The sequence below is a fragment of the Chinchilla lanigera genome, unplaced genomic scaffold (assembly GCF_000276665.1).
Source record: "Chinchilla lanigera isolate Chin_1 unplaced genomic scaffold, ChiLan1.0 scaffold00005, whole genome shotgun sequence".
Classification (NCBI taxonomy): Eukaryota; Metazoa; Chordata; class Mammalia; order Rodentia; family Chinchillidae; genus Chinchilla; species Chinchilla lanigera.
The window spans coordinates 34,646,250-34,665,901 of record NW_004955406.1 but is presented as its reverse complement, the minus strand read 5'-3'; the positions used below and the strand labels follow the sequence as shown (position 1 = coordinate 34,665,901).

Below are 19,652 nucleotides of genomic sequence, written 5' to 3'. Positions count from 1 at the left end.
AAAAAAAAAAAAAAAGAGGCATAAGAATCTCCAGAAAGGTAAGAAAACCAGGGCTCTTTGTTAAGTAGTAAGCCAATGGAGGAGTATTTTGAGGAATTAGAAGCATAGCTAAACACTATTGAGAGATGAAGAAAAATGAGGAATTTGATGATAGAGATCATCCAAGGAGCATTTTATGTATTCTGCTGAAAACAAGGTCAGATGCAAATGTCTGTGGAGGGAAAAAAAAAAAAGTAAGAGCAGCAACTAAAAGAAAGGCAGGCAGAGGTGAAAGTGGCAAGGATTTTTCTCACTCTCATTTAAGGTAACACTCTTCCTCCAAATTTCTGAATTGCTGTTTTTCTTCATTGCACTTACCAACATCTTTAGTTAGTCTGTAACAAATAAGCACATATTTGATGTGCTTATCATTTTATTTACCTTTCCTACTGGAAGAAAAATTTTTTAAATGAATTAATGAATAAGGGAGATGTGTATGCATGAGTGTATATGCAAATATGGTTATGATAACAGTGACCTGAGCCCATTTAAATGATGAGGAAAGGGACCCAGAGATACACAATGGTTAGATACCAAAATGGGAAGAGATAATGATACAGTTTAAAGTTTCTGAGAATACGGGTAGAGAACCTAGGTGGAGTGATACACAACAATCCTTTCTGTCTAATAATATGGTAACAAGAGAGAAGCAGAAGAGAACAACAGCAGACACAATTTGGTGTAGCCGATTAAAACACAGGCAAGTCAAGTGAAGTCATTATTGTCTGATGAATTCTAGTTACTCTGTAAGACTAGATGCTTAAGGTTATGTAAAATTGGATGCATGAAAGAGTAAGGAAGGGTAGGTTTTGTATGACGCAAAGAGAGGAGAGGGAGAGCGGTAATCAGATATTTAAGTGGAATAAGGAAAATCTGAGTACCTGTCAGATGTCATATATTCAAATAGGAATGTCCGTCATGGTCAATCTTCTAGAGCTTTCAATGATAAGCCTGCTGCAACACATGTGCCATAGGTTTGCCACTGCTGACACAGACTAACGAATGGATTGATCAACAGATGTGTGTGCATAAATTTGTGCATATATTTAAATACACACATTGCATTACTTCACCCTCAGTAACACTATAAGTCAGGTACTACTGACCAATTTCATGGATGCGGGAACTGTTGCTCATTTAAAATTAACTAAACCCAGGTCATATAGCATCACTGCTTAGAATCTTTTCATTGCTATCAGAGGTTCCCAGGATAGTATCAGTTGTCCTGTTATAAGCACCCATTATAACCTACACTTCTCACTTAATTTATTATAATAAAAGATATATATTTTTCTGAGTATTGGTTAAATAACTTAATTACCATTACTTACATGTATCCTGCTTGACACTGATTTCCAAGAAAGCATAAATCATGTACATAGAAAATGTGGAATAAATTAGAGCTATTTTTAAAGCTTCAAATTGGTAGAACTATTTGTGAATAATCTGACAGTATCTAGTATATTTAAAATGTGAATACCCTTATTACTCAGCAACATTACATGCATCTATATAGTTAAAATAGGTAACACAGTATGCATTAACGTAACTGTATACAAAGCTTTGTACTTGAGCTTTCTCTGTAAGACAAAAATAAAAATACCTAATTACTAATAAAACAAACCATGATGTGTCTGAGAAAGAATGCATATACTAGTATGTGTGTGTTTGAGAGTGTGTGTGTGTGTGTGTGTGTGTGCACGTGTGTATAAAGACAGAAAATAAAGTTGGACCAAAATGTCCAAGTAGTATCCAATACCTGACAACTATAAATTTTGTCCTTGCTTCTATGAGGACCAACTAGAAGAAGCCAAATGTGTATTCCTAACCTATCACCAGAACACCTTGCTTCCAGTAAATCCACCTATGCTTTCCTAGGCCAATAGCCTCCAACCAAGGCATACCTAAAGTCTCCTCTTTTTAAGTCTCTATCAAAATTAAGTAACAGTGGCTGACTCTCTTGCTATGGCAAACTCTGAAGAAATGGCTTTTGCTTTGCTCACTGGTCTTCCTTGTTTTCACTGTTCAGCTCCTCTTTCAATGTAACAGAAGTTTACTTGGACACATGGCCACTGGAACAAAGATTATATATATAAGCCTTTCTTGCAACTAAATAAATTCATGAGACTATATTCTGGCCAAGTGAATGAGGTTGAAAATATATTATAGGAGCATACAGGGGTAGCTTCAAGATACATCCACCAGCAAAAACCGGTTTTTTGTCTCTCAGCCTAGGGTGACTTGAGCTGGAAATGGGTGCTTGAGATCTGACAGGTGTGCATCTCCTTATTGGCCTCAGGCATTTATGTGACAGAGAAGTAATAACAGCAATTGTAGCAGTTACCATTTACACAGTTTTATAATGTGTAGCCTTATTTTAAGTTTGTAATAAGTATTAATTTAATCATTACAACTCTATGAAATAGGTTCTATTATTATTACATTAAGAAAATGTGGCACATAGAAGTAATCTGCCTATGGACACACAATTTTTAAGCTACCATTTTTTGGGGCGTTTCTATTACTTGCAGCTGAATATAAACCCAATTAATATGCTCTTAGAAAAGAAAGCTTGAAACAGTCAAGTCAGGGTTTGATATTCAAGTTCTCTTGAGTGTTCGGATAATTCCAGGGACCAGTATGAAATTTACTAGGTAATCACTATCACTATCACCTATCATTTATTTTGCATCTACGATATGCTACTCATGGCACTGGAGTTTTTAATATTCCTATGTTTAGCAGACAATTCTACAACAAAAAAGGTAAAAGTAGGACGAATTTTTAAGAAAAACTAAAAACCTTACCTTTATCATTCTGGATAGATCACCAGCATCTGCTAATTCCAAAACTATGTTTAGTTCGTTATCTTCAATGAATGATGCATAATATTTAATTACATTTGGATGGTTGAGTTGCTGAGAAAAAAAAAAGCATAGAAGTTTTTACATTCCAAAGAATCACTTAGTTTTGCAATTTAAGAATAACTTAGCCACTACATTTCATTTGTACATCTCATAAATGTTAACATGACAGAATATATTCCTTTAATTCAGTAAATTTTAAAACATAATTGTAAGTAAAACTAGGTATGAGTGAATTTTATTGTAATATTCTTTATTAAAGATAATGAATGCAATACCTAAAGTACTCCTGTTTCTAATAGATATTTTATAGATGCAATAAGTACACTGCAGAATTAAATCACCAATTGCTAAAAATTACATCCTTCAAAATAACTACCATTTAAAGCATTTGGTAGTAAATACCACATCTCTACCTATGCTTATATTGAAGTTAAGGTGATTTCTAGTACAATTTTAGCCAGCACATACATAAATACTAGTGGGTACTACATCTAAATACTGTTTTATATAAAATAATATAAATATATAGAACTACTCATGTGTACTGATTCATAAAATCACCTCTTGGAAAAATTTCACCTTATGGAAATATATGCATCAGTCTTTATATTTAGAAACCTTTTGTTGATAATTATTAAACAAATAATTATTAAACAAAATAATTCAAAACTGATGGGTGATTTTCTTTTCTTCTTTCTACGTAAAGTTTTTCCTTTGTTTTTCTATAAGACTATTACATCCATAATAAAGTTTATACTTATTCAAACCAGTAACTTCATGTGCCAGAGTAACTACAATGCATCAGAGTTGCAAAGTATAATGTTAACTTTAATCTTTTTGGATAAAGCTAATTTGTTTTAGAGGTTAGCAAATGTATGGCATAAAAAACACACAACTTACCTGAAAATTTAAAATATAACATAAGCCATACTATTTCTTAAAAGAAATCTCACTAGAAAAGAAAGAGATAGTGCTTAGATAACTGGAATCTTAGTCATATTATTAAATGGATGAAAAACTACAAAGAAATATGCTTTATAAATTCACCCATTCTAAGTCTGGAATAATTAAGAAACATTACTTTAAAACATATGAGTGAACTGGATTCATCTACATTCTCAATATAACAACTTTGTAGGTAAAATGAATTAATACATACTATGTCACTTAACCTTTTGAATATACCTAGTTGGGAGGGTCTAGAAAAAATTTCTTGACATATTCCCATTTATCTATTTCCTACTTTGAATAAAGCGAATTCTATCAAATGTTTTGATTCAATTATTTTCCAATAAATTCAAAAGGTCACCACATTTTTCGATATACTGGCACTCGAACTTATAGAATGTTACTTTATATCAGGTTGATGTAAACTAAGCCTTAAAAATCTTTTTAACTGAATATGTTGATAAAAGCCCATAGTTCAACATTTACCTTGAGGAGATCTATTTCTTTAATGCAATCAGCACGTGCTTTGGCATCCATTAAATCAAATATCTAAAGATAGAATCCAGAATTAGCAAAATAATAATGCAAAGACATACACATACATACAAACATATATAAACACTGAAACTCATAAATATGTAAAATTATGTATCAACTATAAAACAGCTTAACATGGTGATGTATGCCTGTTATCCCAGCACTCAGGAGGCTGAGGCAGGAAGATTGCTGCAAGTTTAAGGCCTGCCAAAACTACGTAGCAAGATCTGGTCTCAACAAACCAAACAAGTAAATAAGCAATAACTTTTTTAAAATGAGTATGGAGGTATTAAATAAAATTTCAAAACAAAAGTAAAACCTATAAACTCACTACATTAAGACTTTTAGCATTTAGTCAGCTGCTTCCACTTAATGTATAAATGCATGAGGTTTTTACATAATAAAAACAGTAGCAGAGGGGCTGGGAATTTAGCTCAGTGGCACAGTGCCTGCCTGGCAAGCGCAAAGTCATAAGTTCAATTCCAGGTACCAGATAAAATAAAAAGAAAACAGTAGCAGTACATAAAATGGTTTTTCTCTTAACATTATAGCAAAACTAGTTTTCTTATTTCTATATCATCTTCACCTACTTTGGTTTTGTTATTTCTAGTTAAGACTTCAAGGCTCAATTTTATACTTTACCAGTTTTAATGTGAAACAGTTGAGTACTGCATATTGCTGTTTGAAAAAAATTAGATGACATCAAAATTTCTCCCATTTAATCAAATGAAAGGAAGAGAAAAATATATGTGTCAGTACATGTACTAAAAATAGTAACGTTTCTCCACTGGTAATAACTCTCAACCTCTTAGACACTGAACTTGTGCTAACTACTATGATTTTAGAATGTAACACAGTGGAACAGAGTAAAACAGAACAGAAAGGAAAGAAAGAGAAAAAAAGACTATGCAAGCATCCCACATAAATATCTAGTAATACAGTATTTTTTGGCAACCATCAAGTCCCTATATTAGCAAACTTTGGTAAAATGAGGTAACAGGTTACATATAAATAGACACTAACAGCAGGGACAAAGAAAACAATGGCATAAAGTTCACTAGCAATAATAAACCATATGGAGTGTGATAGTACTTAATGAAAGAAGAAAAAAACGTCATATACTATAATTCTCTCCAAAAGCATCAGGCTTTTATTCTACACCTGATGATTACAGATCATCATGATTACAGATGATCACAGGTTATTCTACAGACGATTGATTACAAAACCTCATCTTGGATACATACAAACTTAAATTATTCATGGCCATATTTTCTTATAAAACCACACTAAATACCATCTTATTAACAGATTTTATTACAGAAAGCAATTTGCAGTCCTTAAAGATATAATGTCAGGTGCAGAATGCAGACTAGAACATAGATAGTTAAAATGCAAAGTATTAAGTGCTACCTGGTCCAAAGTCATGCCAGACCCTCAATAGGAGTACACTAGCCCAGTATGGCCTGTAAGACCCTCAACATTTAATTTATTCAAGCAGAAAAGTATAACGCCCTTCAGATTTTTATTTTCAAAAATGTAAAATCAAAAACTCTTCTCTTACAGGAATAAGCTTTACATTCAGTAGCTTCAAAAAGAAAAGCTATTTATTCCCCCAAATTGTCAAAACGATGGATGCCAGAGAAATGATGCTGTTACTATGTAACAATGATAACAACTACAAATATACAGAAAAAATTTAAACTTGATGCTAGTGAGAGGTACCAAATACACACAGACCACTGGTACTTCAAAACCCAAATGTCAGAAGAAATGGCCAATTCTTGCCAAATCATGAATGCTGATGCCATTCTCAGAAACTGCTATTTACCAGGGACCATGTACTTAGCAGAAAAAATTTTTAAGAGTTTTGGATCCAAAAGAATTAATGGGAAAAAAAATTTTTAAGGAAAGATAACACTGGCATCAAATAAAGAAAAATCAGAAACTTGACACATACAAATCTAATTTCCAATAATTATGTCATTATGATGAGAGAAACTACTTTTGAAGAATAAGCGAGTAAGAATATATACTATGTAAATCACAAATCTTCAAGTCAACTTATAATTAAATTAGAATCACAAATTTATTTTTATTTCTTTTCAGATTTTTGTTTTAAAAAATATTTTTAAATAGTACATGCCTGCAGTATATATTGATTATATTCCTCCTGGCAATTTGGTACATGTATATAACACACCTTAATTCTTTGACTTCGCCTTTTCCCCGCTTCTTTCCCTTGCCCCGTATCTCTGCTCCTTTGCCATGTACAAGAGATCTACCTCCATATTTCCTATTATCTATCCTTTATTTTCTTCTTTAAATTATTTATACTTTGGCTTTCTCACATAAGAGGACCCATGTGATATTTAAACTTCTCTTTACTTTTAACGAAATTTTGAATAATATCAAAAGCCAGGCCTCAAACACTGGAAATATGGATTACTGTCACATTAAATGCAAAACTAAATTTAAAAACACATTTACAAATACATTTAACTAGAAATTCAGAAGTATTGTATCTTCCTTGTTCTCTTAGCCAGCAACTCAAGACAAAAATACTAAATTTTTAGATTAAACTATTCCCAGACATAAATTCAAAGCAGTCTGATGATTTCATGTGCAACAACAGATAATATATGGAGAAAAAAATCTAGACTATGTAAAAATATAATAGATATGAATAAGCAAATCTTCAGAAAAAAATCTTTTCTGACTCTAAATATTTCTTTGGGTTTTAAAACTACTTTATAATTTATTAAAGCAAAGTTATTACCTGTGGTTAGGAAAGTGCTAGCTGATAAATTTTTGGTTACACTGAGAAAATCATCTTCTGACATTTTCATTCTTTGCCAAAATTACTCATAACTAGTGAAACTGAAAAGGCTAACACTAGATATTTTAAAGAGGAAAAATTTTCTTTCAAGTAACTTAGCAGCTATGTTCTTAAAAAGGCATGCAACAAACTGTCAGGAAAAGACACACAAAATGTAGCAAAAATACATTAATGTAAAAATACATTACTAGCCGGGGATATAGCTCAGCGTCATAGCACCTGCCTGGCAAGTACAAGGTCCTGAGTTCCATTCCTGGTACCAAATAAAAGTACTACTAAAAAGAGTTGGACAAACCTGGTGTACCTCATTTTAACTATACCTTATATATGGAAATCTTAACCACATATTCCCTGGGCATCCCTAGAGTCTGAATAAATGAACTGCGCAGCTTATCTCTGATTGAGTAGCCCAATCTTCTATGTGACAGCTCCTTATCCCTTTCCTTTCTGCTCTCAACCATGAATACTTGTTATTTCACTCTTCATCCCTCTCTTAACCTTAGAGATACAACACACTTCTATCCCTCTGTTCAAACTGTGCCGTCCTTGTACAGACCCCTCCTCAGCCTTTCTTAGAGAGAAGGGAGGAACACAGGAAGCCTTAGTACTTTCCCCTCCACAGAGTGGTATTTTTGCCATCACGCTGCAAATTGCTGGTTCTCTTTCTAGCTGATTGGTAAGACTTTGCTTCCAAGGACTTTCATTTATTTGAAAGGTAGGAAATGAGTAAGGGGGGGGTGGGAAATCCATGGCAGATGGGATTATAGAGTCTGCTCATTTGCATATAATTAGAAACACATTTACAAATACATTTAACTAGAAATTCAGAAGTAGCCTATCTTCCCTCTTCTCTTAGCCAGCAAGTAACACAAAACACTGATTTTTAGATTTTTAGATTACTCCATAATCTAAAATGAAAATAGTTTATGTGTACACACAATTTACAGGTAAGCTAGGAAAAAAAAAGTTTTAATGATTAACTGAGGTTTAAAATACCTTACCTTCTAGGGTTAAAATAGTAAAAATGATCAAAAAATTGAGATACAGTTAAACCCAAAATTAATTCTGTTAACATCATGCTACTGGACCAACAAAAACCAATTCCAATTATACACCTCTAATCAATGAGGTAAATATAATAAAACAGAGGTTGCAGGTACAGTAATAAGGACTTAGCAGCTAACCAAACTGATTCTTCACTTGGGCTTGCAAATATCCAATGGCAACAAAAGCAAGATAAGAACTTGGCTGTCTGTTTCCACTTCTCATCTGTCTCCACTGCTATCACCTTGGATTCCAGGAATAACACCTCAGTTCAATAAACATCTCATGATAGTCCAAGCTATCCCCCAGACAACAGCAACCTTCACTTGAATACCAACAAGACCCTGCCCGATAATCCAAAGATAATGATCAACCAGACCACAGCTGTCCTTTTGTCTATATAATCTGGGTGCTTACCTCAGTACCCCAGAGACAGTTCTGGAAATGGTTGGCCCTTTATTTTCTCAGAGTAGTAACACTGATTAAAGTCCATTTCCTGCCTTCACACACTGGTCTCTTTGACTGGCACCCCCGGGTGGGCGGCAGAAGCTAGTCTGATAGAACCCCTGGAGCTGGTGCCTTCACCCTGTATCAGTATCAGATCCAAACAATTCTTTGACAATCTTCCAACATAAAGTACTGCAGTTCTGAGATCCAGCTCATGCCCCCTGTGAAGACTCCATGAAGACTCCCCAATTTCCCCTTCACATCTCTGTTCCCCTCACGGTGCCTGACTGGTGGTTTTATCTCCCCTCTGTTGTACCACCATCTGAGTCTCATGAATCCTACACATTCACCTTAGTATTTTCAAAGCCTTACACACTGGCCAAGGAATACGAAGTGATCAATAAATATCAGTGGAGTCAACAGAGAAGTCAACAGAAGGGAAATACTAAAGGAAAAAGGGAGAGAAAGAGGGAAAAAAAGCTGGTAGTCAGAATTTCAAACTGTTACCAATCAGTTAAGATACCACTTTAACTTTTTGCAAATAAGCTATGATGGGTCATAGGTAAATTTTCAAAAAGATTGGTTAATGTTCTCATATATTAATGACTCTCAGATGTTACCACATGCTGTAGGCTATCTAATTTATGATTTCAAAGTAATGTGTGGTCAATGCACACTTCACATATAGAGAAAACAAAACTATAGAAAAGTCACAACAGTTTAGCCCTTTTTTTTAAAGTTGAGCTTATCAGTACATGTGTGTAGTGCATAATGTATCCGTTCTTTGAGGGAAGCTGGTACATGTACATAACACATTAATTCCTTTTTCCATCCCCTAAGGCCCTGAGTAAATCAACTGGATGGTGGGGGACAGAATGAGGAAAGGCCTTCAAAACTAAGCCGAAGAATCTGGATGGTAGTTGTAAACTCTTTCCTTTAAGATTTGTAAGCAAAAGCAATATTTTATCATTGGAACTCAGCAAAGTACTCAGGAAGGATCCTAGCAGAGCCAGAAACAGCCAGGTTGCTCTTGAGACAAGTAATGTAGTCCTAAAATAAGCTAGATGGAGAAATTCAGTATCTGACTCTTTAGGAATTTTGAAGAGTTGGGTTAGAATTCTTCAATAAGGAAAATCATCTGATTAACCGTACTTTAAAAGACCTTCATTTAAAGCTGCAAAGATGAATTTTTAAAAAAGGAAGAACCATGGGCTTTCTTGTTTAGCACAAGTGTAATACATCACAAGAATCAATACACGTTTGAAATGCAAATAAATTTCTCCTCACAAAGGCTTAAGACATTCTTCTTTAACTAAATACAACTAAGTACAGCTTTTCAACATCATTCTCTCTTCTATAAAGACGTTATGTTTAAACTAGAAGAGGCCACAGTACTAAAGCTGAAGAAAGACAGGAAGTACAAATTCAAAAACATAAATTTTAACTTTCCACAATACTTTTCCCCAAGAACTAGAGATGAAACCAAGGGCCTTCATAATGAGCTATATCCTCAACCATTTTTTAAACTCTTTGTTTATTATTATTTTGAGATAGCATCTCACTAAATTACAAAATTGCCCAGGTTGGGATCAAACTTGCTATCCTCCTGCCTCAGCCTCCCAGAGTCCTGAAATTCCAGGCATAAGTCACCACAGCTGGCAATATATAAAGGCATACAAAAGTCTGTTTTTTTTTTTTTTTTTTTTTTTACTTTTGCAGTGCTGGAAAGGTCAAATCCAGTGTTTAAGCAAATACTCTATTGCTGAGCTACATTCCCTACCCCCAGAGCAATTTGAGACTTAACACAGTGTAAAAGAAGAGAAATCCAAAGTATAAGTAATTTATAGAACAAAATAAGATCGTGGAAAACAAGGAGATAGATTTTTTGGAAATGGGAAAGGGACCAAGAGATAGAGGGAGAAAGGAGAGAGGACAGAAAAGGGAAGTGAAAAAAGAAAATTAAGACGTGTCTCGCACATATACCAAGTCCGCAGGACAAATGCAATCATTACGTACTGCAAACACAGAGTAATAAAAGTTTTACAAACTTTAAAAATGAGTTCAGAAGGACAGTTGAGACTGAATGGAAATGCTACTGTACAAATTAACTCATGCCTCTTCTACCTTCCAGTCAATAAGAAGTACAGGAAAACAGAAACAATGCAGATGGAATTCTAAGAAACCTAGAAGAGCAATAAAAACTAAATTCAGTATATGGTTACTTCTGACAAAAGAGAGTGGCAAAGACAAATGAAAAATATTTTAGGAGCTGGGCACAGTGGTGCTCTACCCACTTCCTCCCTTCTTCCTTCCTCCCCTTTTCTATTCTTAATAACAAGGTCTGCAATTAAAAAATAATCACTCAAGACAGAAGTCTCATTCCAGTCTCAATCTATGAAAAGGCAGACAAGGAGACACAAAAGCCCTGGATTTCACAATAGATCCACTCTCTTGATGGTCACTCCTACTTCTGGGAAAGGGCTGGTCATCCTCCTTTAGAACATTCTCTAATGCTGAGTTTGTAATCTTAGTTTGAAAATAATGAAATTTGAAGATTTTTACGTTAGCATCTACAGTGAATCCTCATTTGTCTACTGCCCAAATTCCTCTGCCTGGTTCCAGTGTCTCCACAATAAAATCTTACACTTGTAGCTTGATGTAAGTTCCAATTCCACCACTTCCAATGGCTCATGTGACACCCCATTCTTATTTAAACTCATCGGAAATCCATGCCACAGGGTTTAACAGAAAATTGTTTTAGACAGTCTTTTTCCCCGCTGGGTGGTAGAAATACTATCACTTGCTTTATTCTCCTCAGTGCTGAGAAATATATTACACACAAGGGAGCACTACTCTGTCATAAAGAACAATAAACTTCACTCATGTGTAGGAAAATGGATGCACTTTTGACATCACAGTGTTAGGTGAAATAAATCAGACCACCACAAGTTTAAATATCACATGGTTTCTCTTATATGAGAAACACAAATTATAAATAAAGAGCAAAATGACAGGTAATATGAAGTTGGGCAACAGATCTTTCTCAAATGGGAAGGGGATCAAGATAATGGAGGGAGGGGGCAGAAAAGGAGGGAAAGGGGATGAAAAGGAAAATTAAGATTTGTACAGTACCACATATGCACCATCTCCACACAAAGAATGTAAACATTATGGACTGCTAACATGGACTAAAAAAACTGAATATTGTTATGGTTTGTGTCTGGATGTCCCCCTAAAGCCACATGCAGTCATAGGGCAGGCTTTCAGAGTTTATGATTGATCCATGATCCAATGCTGGGATTATGGATGTCAGTGCTACACCTGCCCTAGGGCAGACAGTTTGCGTATGTAAGGGAGAGGAAGAGGCAAGCACTGCTTGCCACTCCTCCCTTTTGCTCTTGTTGCTTTTGCTGTTTTCTGCCACCATGAATGGACGCCCTGTGTCCTGTGCCACTCTGCCTTGGAGCTAGCTGAGTATGGACTGAAACCTCCACAAACTGTAAGCTAAATAAACCTTTCCTTTCTTAATTCTGGGTATCAGGTATTTTGTCTCAGTGACTAGAGAAAAGTAACCAAAACAAGTATGTTTTAAAAATGCATTTAAAGCCAGGCATGGTGGCACACGCCTATAATCCCAGCTCTCAGGAGGCTGAAGGAGGACTGATGCAACTTCAAGGCCACCCTGGGCTACATAGGGAGTTCAAGGCCAGTCCTAACTACATAGTGAAACCCTGTCTCAAAAAGACCCCAAAGAAAGTTCTTTTGTAGGAGAATTATTATTCTAAAACTCATCTGTCATAAACATTAATATTAACATTTTGTATTATATTTTCTTACACTCTAAGTAGCATATTAGAAAAAAGGTTATAATTCTTATTTGCTGCTCCTAGCAAACGTGTAAACTTTGTATTACCCTGTGGTACACATGCATGTCCTGTGCCTAGCGCCTCCATTCTTAGGAACAAACGAGACATTTTCACATGTATATGTTAGGAAAGATATACAAGAATACCGTGAAAGCACTGTTTATACAAGCAAGCAACTATAAACAATGCATACAGCAAGCAACAAGAACAAGTAAATACTGTACATCTATGAAAAGGTTCCTTAAACCAACACAGATTAACTGTTCAGACATGATGCTATGTGAAAAATGCAAACTTTCATATATATACATATATATACACACATATACATATATATGTGCAAAAGTGATTTCTTTTATACTGGAAATTCATATAGATGTAGGAAAACTAAAAAAACAAGGATAAAAACTGCATTCAGGTTACTTCTGGTTACTTCTGACAGAAGGGTTACTTCTGACAGAGGGAGCAGCAACCACAAATCAAAAATATTTTTAGAAGCTGGGCATAGTGGTGCTCGCCTATAACCCCTGCACTCAAAGAGGCTGAGACAGGAGGACTGGAGATCTGACCTCAGTCCCAGTGACTCACTGATTTAGTGAAAGACTATCTAAAAGAGGGCATGCTAAGGGGAGAACGCAGTTCAGTGTGAAGGTCCTGGTTTCAATCCCCAGTACTGATGAAAATTACTTTTTTAATATATACTTACATACGTAAATACATGCAATGTTTATTTCTTAAACTGGTTGTAGATAAGCACGATTTTCTATTATTATTTTACATGTAACATAAAATCTTTCATAAACACAATATTTCACTTAAAAATATTAATAAAATCTGTTCATCTCTGTAATGGCAATTGTAAATACACTGATCATTTTAACAATTTAAAGACATTACTTGACAAAGGGAAGTAACTATAAGAAGACAGGCGAAGGCAGAAAGACGTAATTTGCAGGGCAAAAGCTCTCACGGAGGAGGGTGAAACTTGGCATGGCTCTGACAGGTCAGCATCCCAGAACCTTGTGTTTAGTGGGACCAGATTATGATCAAGGCAGGACTTGGGAAAAGAAGTTGGGAGAGAAAAACACATTTGAAGAAGACAGAAAAGAGTCTAGACTGGAAAACAAACTGATGCTGTGATGATACTAATACAGAAATGGAGATTTGTTTTTGTTTTGTTTTTGGATTTACCATTTTTTTATTAAATAAGTTTATTGGTACATTTTCAGTATACATAATGATCACTTTCATCATAGGGACTTTGTACCTGTACATAACTTAATCTTTTTTTCCCATTCCCTCATCCTCCCCTCAACCCCTCTTCCTCTCCTTATTTGCAAGTTTTGTATCCATTTCTTCCTTCTTTTTTCATTATTTTCTCTTCCCTTCCTTCCTCCCCTATTCCCCTTCCCAGTTGAGTATTTTCTTCCTATTTCATAATATCTCGTATACAGTAAATCATCTAAATTTATCTACCTCATTTTCCCCCAAGTAAACAAAGTTCATTTCATTTTCCTTTTCAGTTACTGCCACTGAAGCTTGAATGTCATTTCTTATCTTCAGATAATACCTTTTGTGATTCTAGTTTCCTCTTGTGACACCTACATATCCAGAAATTCAGTTGAGTATTCAATATCTAAATATCCAGTTAGAACTAATGCTGACAAATCAATCTGCCTTTCAAAAATCTAAAAGCTATGAAAACTGTAGGATCATTCCAGTCACTACTAGACATGGGTGAAAAATACCCAAACAATTCTTAAAAGTCTGGAAGTAATGTTTAAATAAAACTTCAAGTATTGGGGCTGGGGATTTAGCTCAGTGGCAAAGCGCCTGCCTGGCAAGCGCAAGGTCATGAGTTCGGTTCCCGGTACCGGAGAAAAACCAAAACAACAAAAAAAAAAACTTCAAGTATTAAACTCATTGAAGTTTTTATGAAACAAGGCTCATTCTTTCCTGGCTATCATCACCCAATCACTCCAGAAACACCTTTCTCTACTTTTCATATAGCACAATTAAATATTGATTTATACAATTAAAATCATCTTACCTGCACTTTTTTTAAAGCTACTGGTACTCCATCCAAGAGACAAGATGCTCTATAAACTTCACTAAATTGTCCACGACCAATTTTCTTTTCTATTCGAAAGTTGGCTAATGTATTATAACCCATATCCGGTCGTAAGGCCTTCTGCAACCAAAAATATCAGAACATTTTTCAGTTACACAACAGACATCCAATCACTGATCATTTTAATTTAAGTAAGTGATACTTAAAAATCTATAGGGCATAACAATGAGTTACAACAACCCATCCCATACTTTTCTACTATAAATTTGTACTTTAGCACAATAGTAGAGCCAACTGTCTCAGTAGCAGCACCTGGGGGATACAGGAAGCAATCTTTATGCTTATCCACTTGGTAGGACAAATGGCAAGGTGTATGCATGTGTGACAAAAGTGGGAGTTTTACCCACATACTGTTTCCATCTAACAGGTTTTGCATGTTTATCTGAGCATCACAGGGGGTAAAATACACCCACACACTGGTCTGTTGTGAAAACACGTATTTTACCATAATGGACTGTGGGTGTGACTCACAGTAGCTGTGCCTGGGGAAAGCAAAAGCCCACCTAGGTATTCACCAATTTGGCAGACAAATGGCAAAGTGTGTACAGGAGCACAAAAGCAGGAACAAGTGAGTTTTATCCACGAAATGCTCACTGCTAAATTTCTGTGCTATTTAGGATTTGTTTTTTAAAAAGTTTTCATTTTCCTGGTAGAAGTAGCCCAATTCAGTACAATGGCACATGCAAAATCAGATTTGCAAGTTTTTGAGGAAGTCAAAAGCAAATCATGGATGATAAAGATCACTTTGACATTGGCCATGTGGCGCAAAAGTTCCTGTGACAGAATCAATTGACTCAGGTAAGAGGGAATACAGATTCAGATGGCAAAACAGCAATGTGAATACACTTTGACTGGTTGAAATGGTACAAAACAGTCACATAACCAAACGGAATAACCCGTCTTTGGAACTAGATCTGAAAACATAGTGAGGATCTTGGCAAGGGTGAAACCTGTTAGACAGAACGCCAGCACTGCTATTCAGCATTGGAAATTGTAACAGACAAAATGCTACTAGATGTTATGAAATACACAAATGCTGAAATATAACTAAAACATTCTGTATTCACCAATAGCCATACTCAAAAATGTATTTATTATGACACCTCTATAGCTGAACTGAAAGCATTCATGGGTCTGCTGTTCTTAACAGAGCTTTCCACTGGCAATCACAGGAATGTGAAAGACTTATGGGTGTGTGCTTCAGATTTGTAGAATAGGGATGATACTGAGATTTGGTTTCTTTCAAAATTGCCTGAGACTTCATGACAAAACTACCTGCCAAGAAAGAGCAAGAACTAATAATCTGGCTGCTATCTGCTCACTGTTTGAGAGACACGTGGGTAACTGTCAAACTACTGAATACATGACTACTGATGAACACCTTGCAGCTTTTCATGGTCATGGTAGCTTCAAGCAGTATATTCCCAAAAAAATTTCAAACTATGGCATAAAAATTTATGCCCTTGTAGATGTAAAGATATCATGCTTTCAATTTAGAAATTTATCCTGGAACTCAGCCATTAGGTCCTTATTTGTGCAGTATTAAACCAAATGATGTTGTGGACAGACTTGTTGCCATCTCCCAAACTAACTGGAATGTGCCATTCAACAATTGGTTTATCAGTTTCCAATTGATATTATATTTGCTAACAGAGCACAAGTTGACCAGCATAAGAACTGTATGCAGGAACAAAGTAGAAATTTCAAATGAAATGTTGCAATTTCAAAACAGAGAATTGTACAGTATATAATGCTTGGGTTTTAGAAAGATATAACACTGGCCTCATATGGGGCAAAGAAAAACAAACTGGTACTGCTGATGTCAACATTGTACCATGATGGAAATATCGATAGGGGAAACCATGACAAAACAGAAGCCTGAGATGGTAGTTTTCTACAACAAAACCAAAGGTGGAATAGATGTTGTTGATGCATATTATGCATAACCATGCAGCATTTATGATGTCACTAGAAACACAAAGCATTGGCCAATGGTTGCATTTTACCCAATCTTCAAACATATGTGGCATAGTTTGATAAGTCTACAAACAAAATAACAAGTGCAAAATACCATGAGGAAACTTTCTTTGAGGACTGGGACTGGAACTCATAAGAGATCATTTACAACAAAGGAAAAACAAAATGCTTCTTCCCAGGGAACTATGCAAAAAAAATTATGGAGCATAAAGGTGAGCTGACAGGTGAACAGGCAGATACAGCATCAGAAAGACCTACTACTATGACAACAGGACAACAAAAAAGATGTCAACTGTGCCCTACAAAAAAGAACAGGACAACAAAACATACATGCTATCAGTGTAAGTGATACTTGTGTATGGAGCATGCAGTTTTCATGTGTGAAGGCTATCATCAGTATGACAATTGAAACAAAGATTATTGCTGTGGCAGATCATTTCTGTAATAGACTTTCATTTGTATTTACATTACAGTTCACATAGGTTTTCATTTCTGATGTTATCTTTTAGGTTGAATAAACAAGTAAATGGCTGATGTGACTATTCTAAGCACTCATTAAGTATCTGATATTTTATTTTACTGCTATCTTATTTCCCCAAATGCACACTGTACAATACAGTAGGAAGCTCCTGAAAATACAGGAAGACAGGGAAGTGACAAGAATGACCTGCCACATAGGAAATGAAGGTAAGCACATGTGTAGTGAGTATAAGTGAGACGTGTGCATGGAACATGCAGTTTTCATGTGTGAAGATTGCCTGGAGCGTGACACTTGAAGCAAAGATTATTTCTGTGGTAGATTTCTACTGGCATTTTCATTGTAGTTCATATAGGAATGTATTTCTGATGTTATCTTTCAGGTTTTGTAAGCAAGCACAAAGCTGATGTGAAAATGTTGATGTTTAATGTGCAAAACACATTAAAAATTTAATATTTTATTGATATTTTATGTTCCTGCTAACTACTCATTGTATAATATAATAAGAACTTCATCAAAAAACAGCAAGACCAGCGAGATGTCAAATATGCCCAACAAAAAGGCCAGGAAAGCCCGGCATGGTGACACCCATCTATAATCCCCGCACTCCCACTTGGAAGGCTGAGGCATAAACAGTGCACCAAGCTTGAGGCCAGCCTGCACTACACAGGGAGTTCAAGACACAGCCTGAACTATACAGTAAGACCCTGTCTCAACAAATAAAATAAATAAATAAATTTTTTAAAAGTCAGGAAAGCAAAACACATGTGCTGTAAACAATATATATGTATGGAATGTGCTACTGTCATGTACGAAGATTGCCTTAGGTGTGATAATTGAATAAAGATTATTTTTGTAGAGTTTATTGGTATTTTCACTGTAGTTCATATAGGAATTTATTATTTTTATAAACATTCAATAAACATTAAAAATTCAATATTTTGTTTTTGATTTTTTTCTATTAAATACTCAATGTTTAATATAATAAAATTCAAAATTATAATTACTAATTCATCAACAGAAACAGTCTCAAGAATAAGGGTGGGTATTTTTCACCCACAACAATGTGGCAACTGGCACTACGTCTTGCTTAAGGTAAGTTTAGAAACATCCATTCACTCAACGAATAGTTATTGAACAACTAACTATTCTTCACACTGAAGACACAGCAGCAGACCAAACAGAAAATAATCCCTGCACTTAAGGAATTTACATTACAGTGAAGGAGGATAAAGTGTGTGTGTGTCTGTATTTTATGTACTTTATATATATATTGTATATATTATAAATCATGTGAAATAGGAAAGACTAAAAATATAATAAATCAGGAAGAGGCATAAGGGTAAAGAAGGACTTTGAGATTTTTTTTTTTTGGAGACAGGGTCTAGCTGTGTAGCTCAGGCTAGTTTTGGTCTCACTATAGCCTAGGCTGGCCTTGAACTTGTGGCGATCCTCCTGCCTCAGACTCCCAAGTGCTGAGATTACAGGAGTGCGCCACCATGCCCAGCTAGATTTTCAAATTTTCAATAAAAATTCCCTGTAACTCGTCTTTAGTTCACAGACTATAAACCATTCACATCCAATCTAGTACTTCTCTTACTACTTTTCAAAGAATTTCAGAGTAGAAATAGAAAATATATATTCCAAATACTGTATCGAACACTTCTTCCTGAGAATTACTTAGCTTTTAAGGCAAGGCATCTATTACCATATCATCTCATCTCATGTTTAAATAGTATTTTTCATTGTTTTTGCTTCTGTAAAAAGTTGTTTCTTTTCCCTAGCTTTGCTTTTTAGGATTTACTGCATGCCTCGCATGTACACTATAAGTGCTAAGGAAACACAGATGAATCAGAAATGTTTTCTGCTCTCTCGAATGGCTTACCCAAATATAGGGAAGCAACTGTGCAGTGCTACGAGAGATATAATTATAGGATATGGGGTAGGGGACACGCAGCGGTTATCACTATATTGACTTAAAACTCAACTTATAAATTTTATCCATAAAAAAGTCCTTTTGTTAATTGTTTGTTCACTGACTCACCTGTTTATAAATTCAGTCATTTAGTTATAGGGGTAAGCATTAACTGAATTATCACTACAGTCAGACTATTGCTGAGATCACAACATATATCAAAGAAATACTGTCTTTTATGCTCCTCAGGGCACTTATTTTCATTTTCCTTTACCCTTATAAAATATAATAAAATAGTATATTTAGCCACTACCATTTGCCATTACTTATTCTTTTTCTGGCTCCTTTACCTGGGCTTGTTAAGATTCCCAGGATACTGGTGAGTACACTTTTCCAGCCTTTTACCACCCTCCTTACTCCTTGCATCTACTCTCTGAGCCAAATGAGTAAATAAGACTTTCTAGAGGGCCAGACTAGGGCACTATCTCATGAGACTGAATGCTAAAGACTTATTAAGGCACGCAGAGATGGCACTGGTTTATAAGTACATTACATTTGTGTAAC

The 19,652-nt window shown here is 35.2% G+C and overlaps 1 protein-coding gene across 1 annotated transcript in view; it reads right to left on the bottom strand.

Moving 5' to 3' along the window:
• Nek7 (NIMA-related kinase 7) overlaps window positions 1-19,652 on the bottom strand; it is a gene marked incomplete in the record, with an annotated part of 138,733 nt that overhangs the window by 48,123 nt on the left and 70,958 nt on the right. Inside the window, 3 exon segments of the mRNA XM_005375133.2 lie at window positions 2,847-2,957; window positions 4,341-4,403; window positions 14,638-14,778. Coding sequence (XP_005375190.1) covers window positions 2,847-2,957; window positions 4,341-4,403; window positions 14,638-14,778 — 315 coding nt within the window.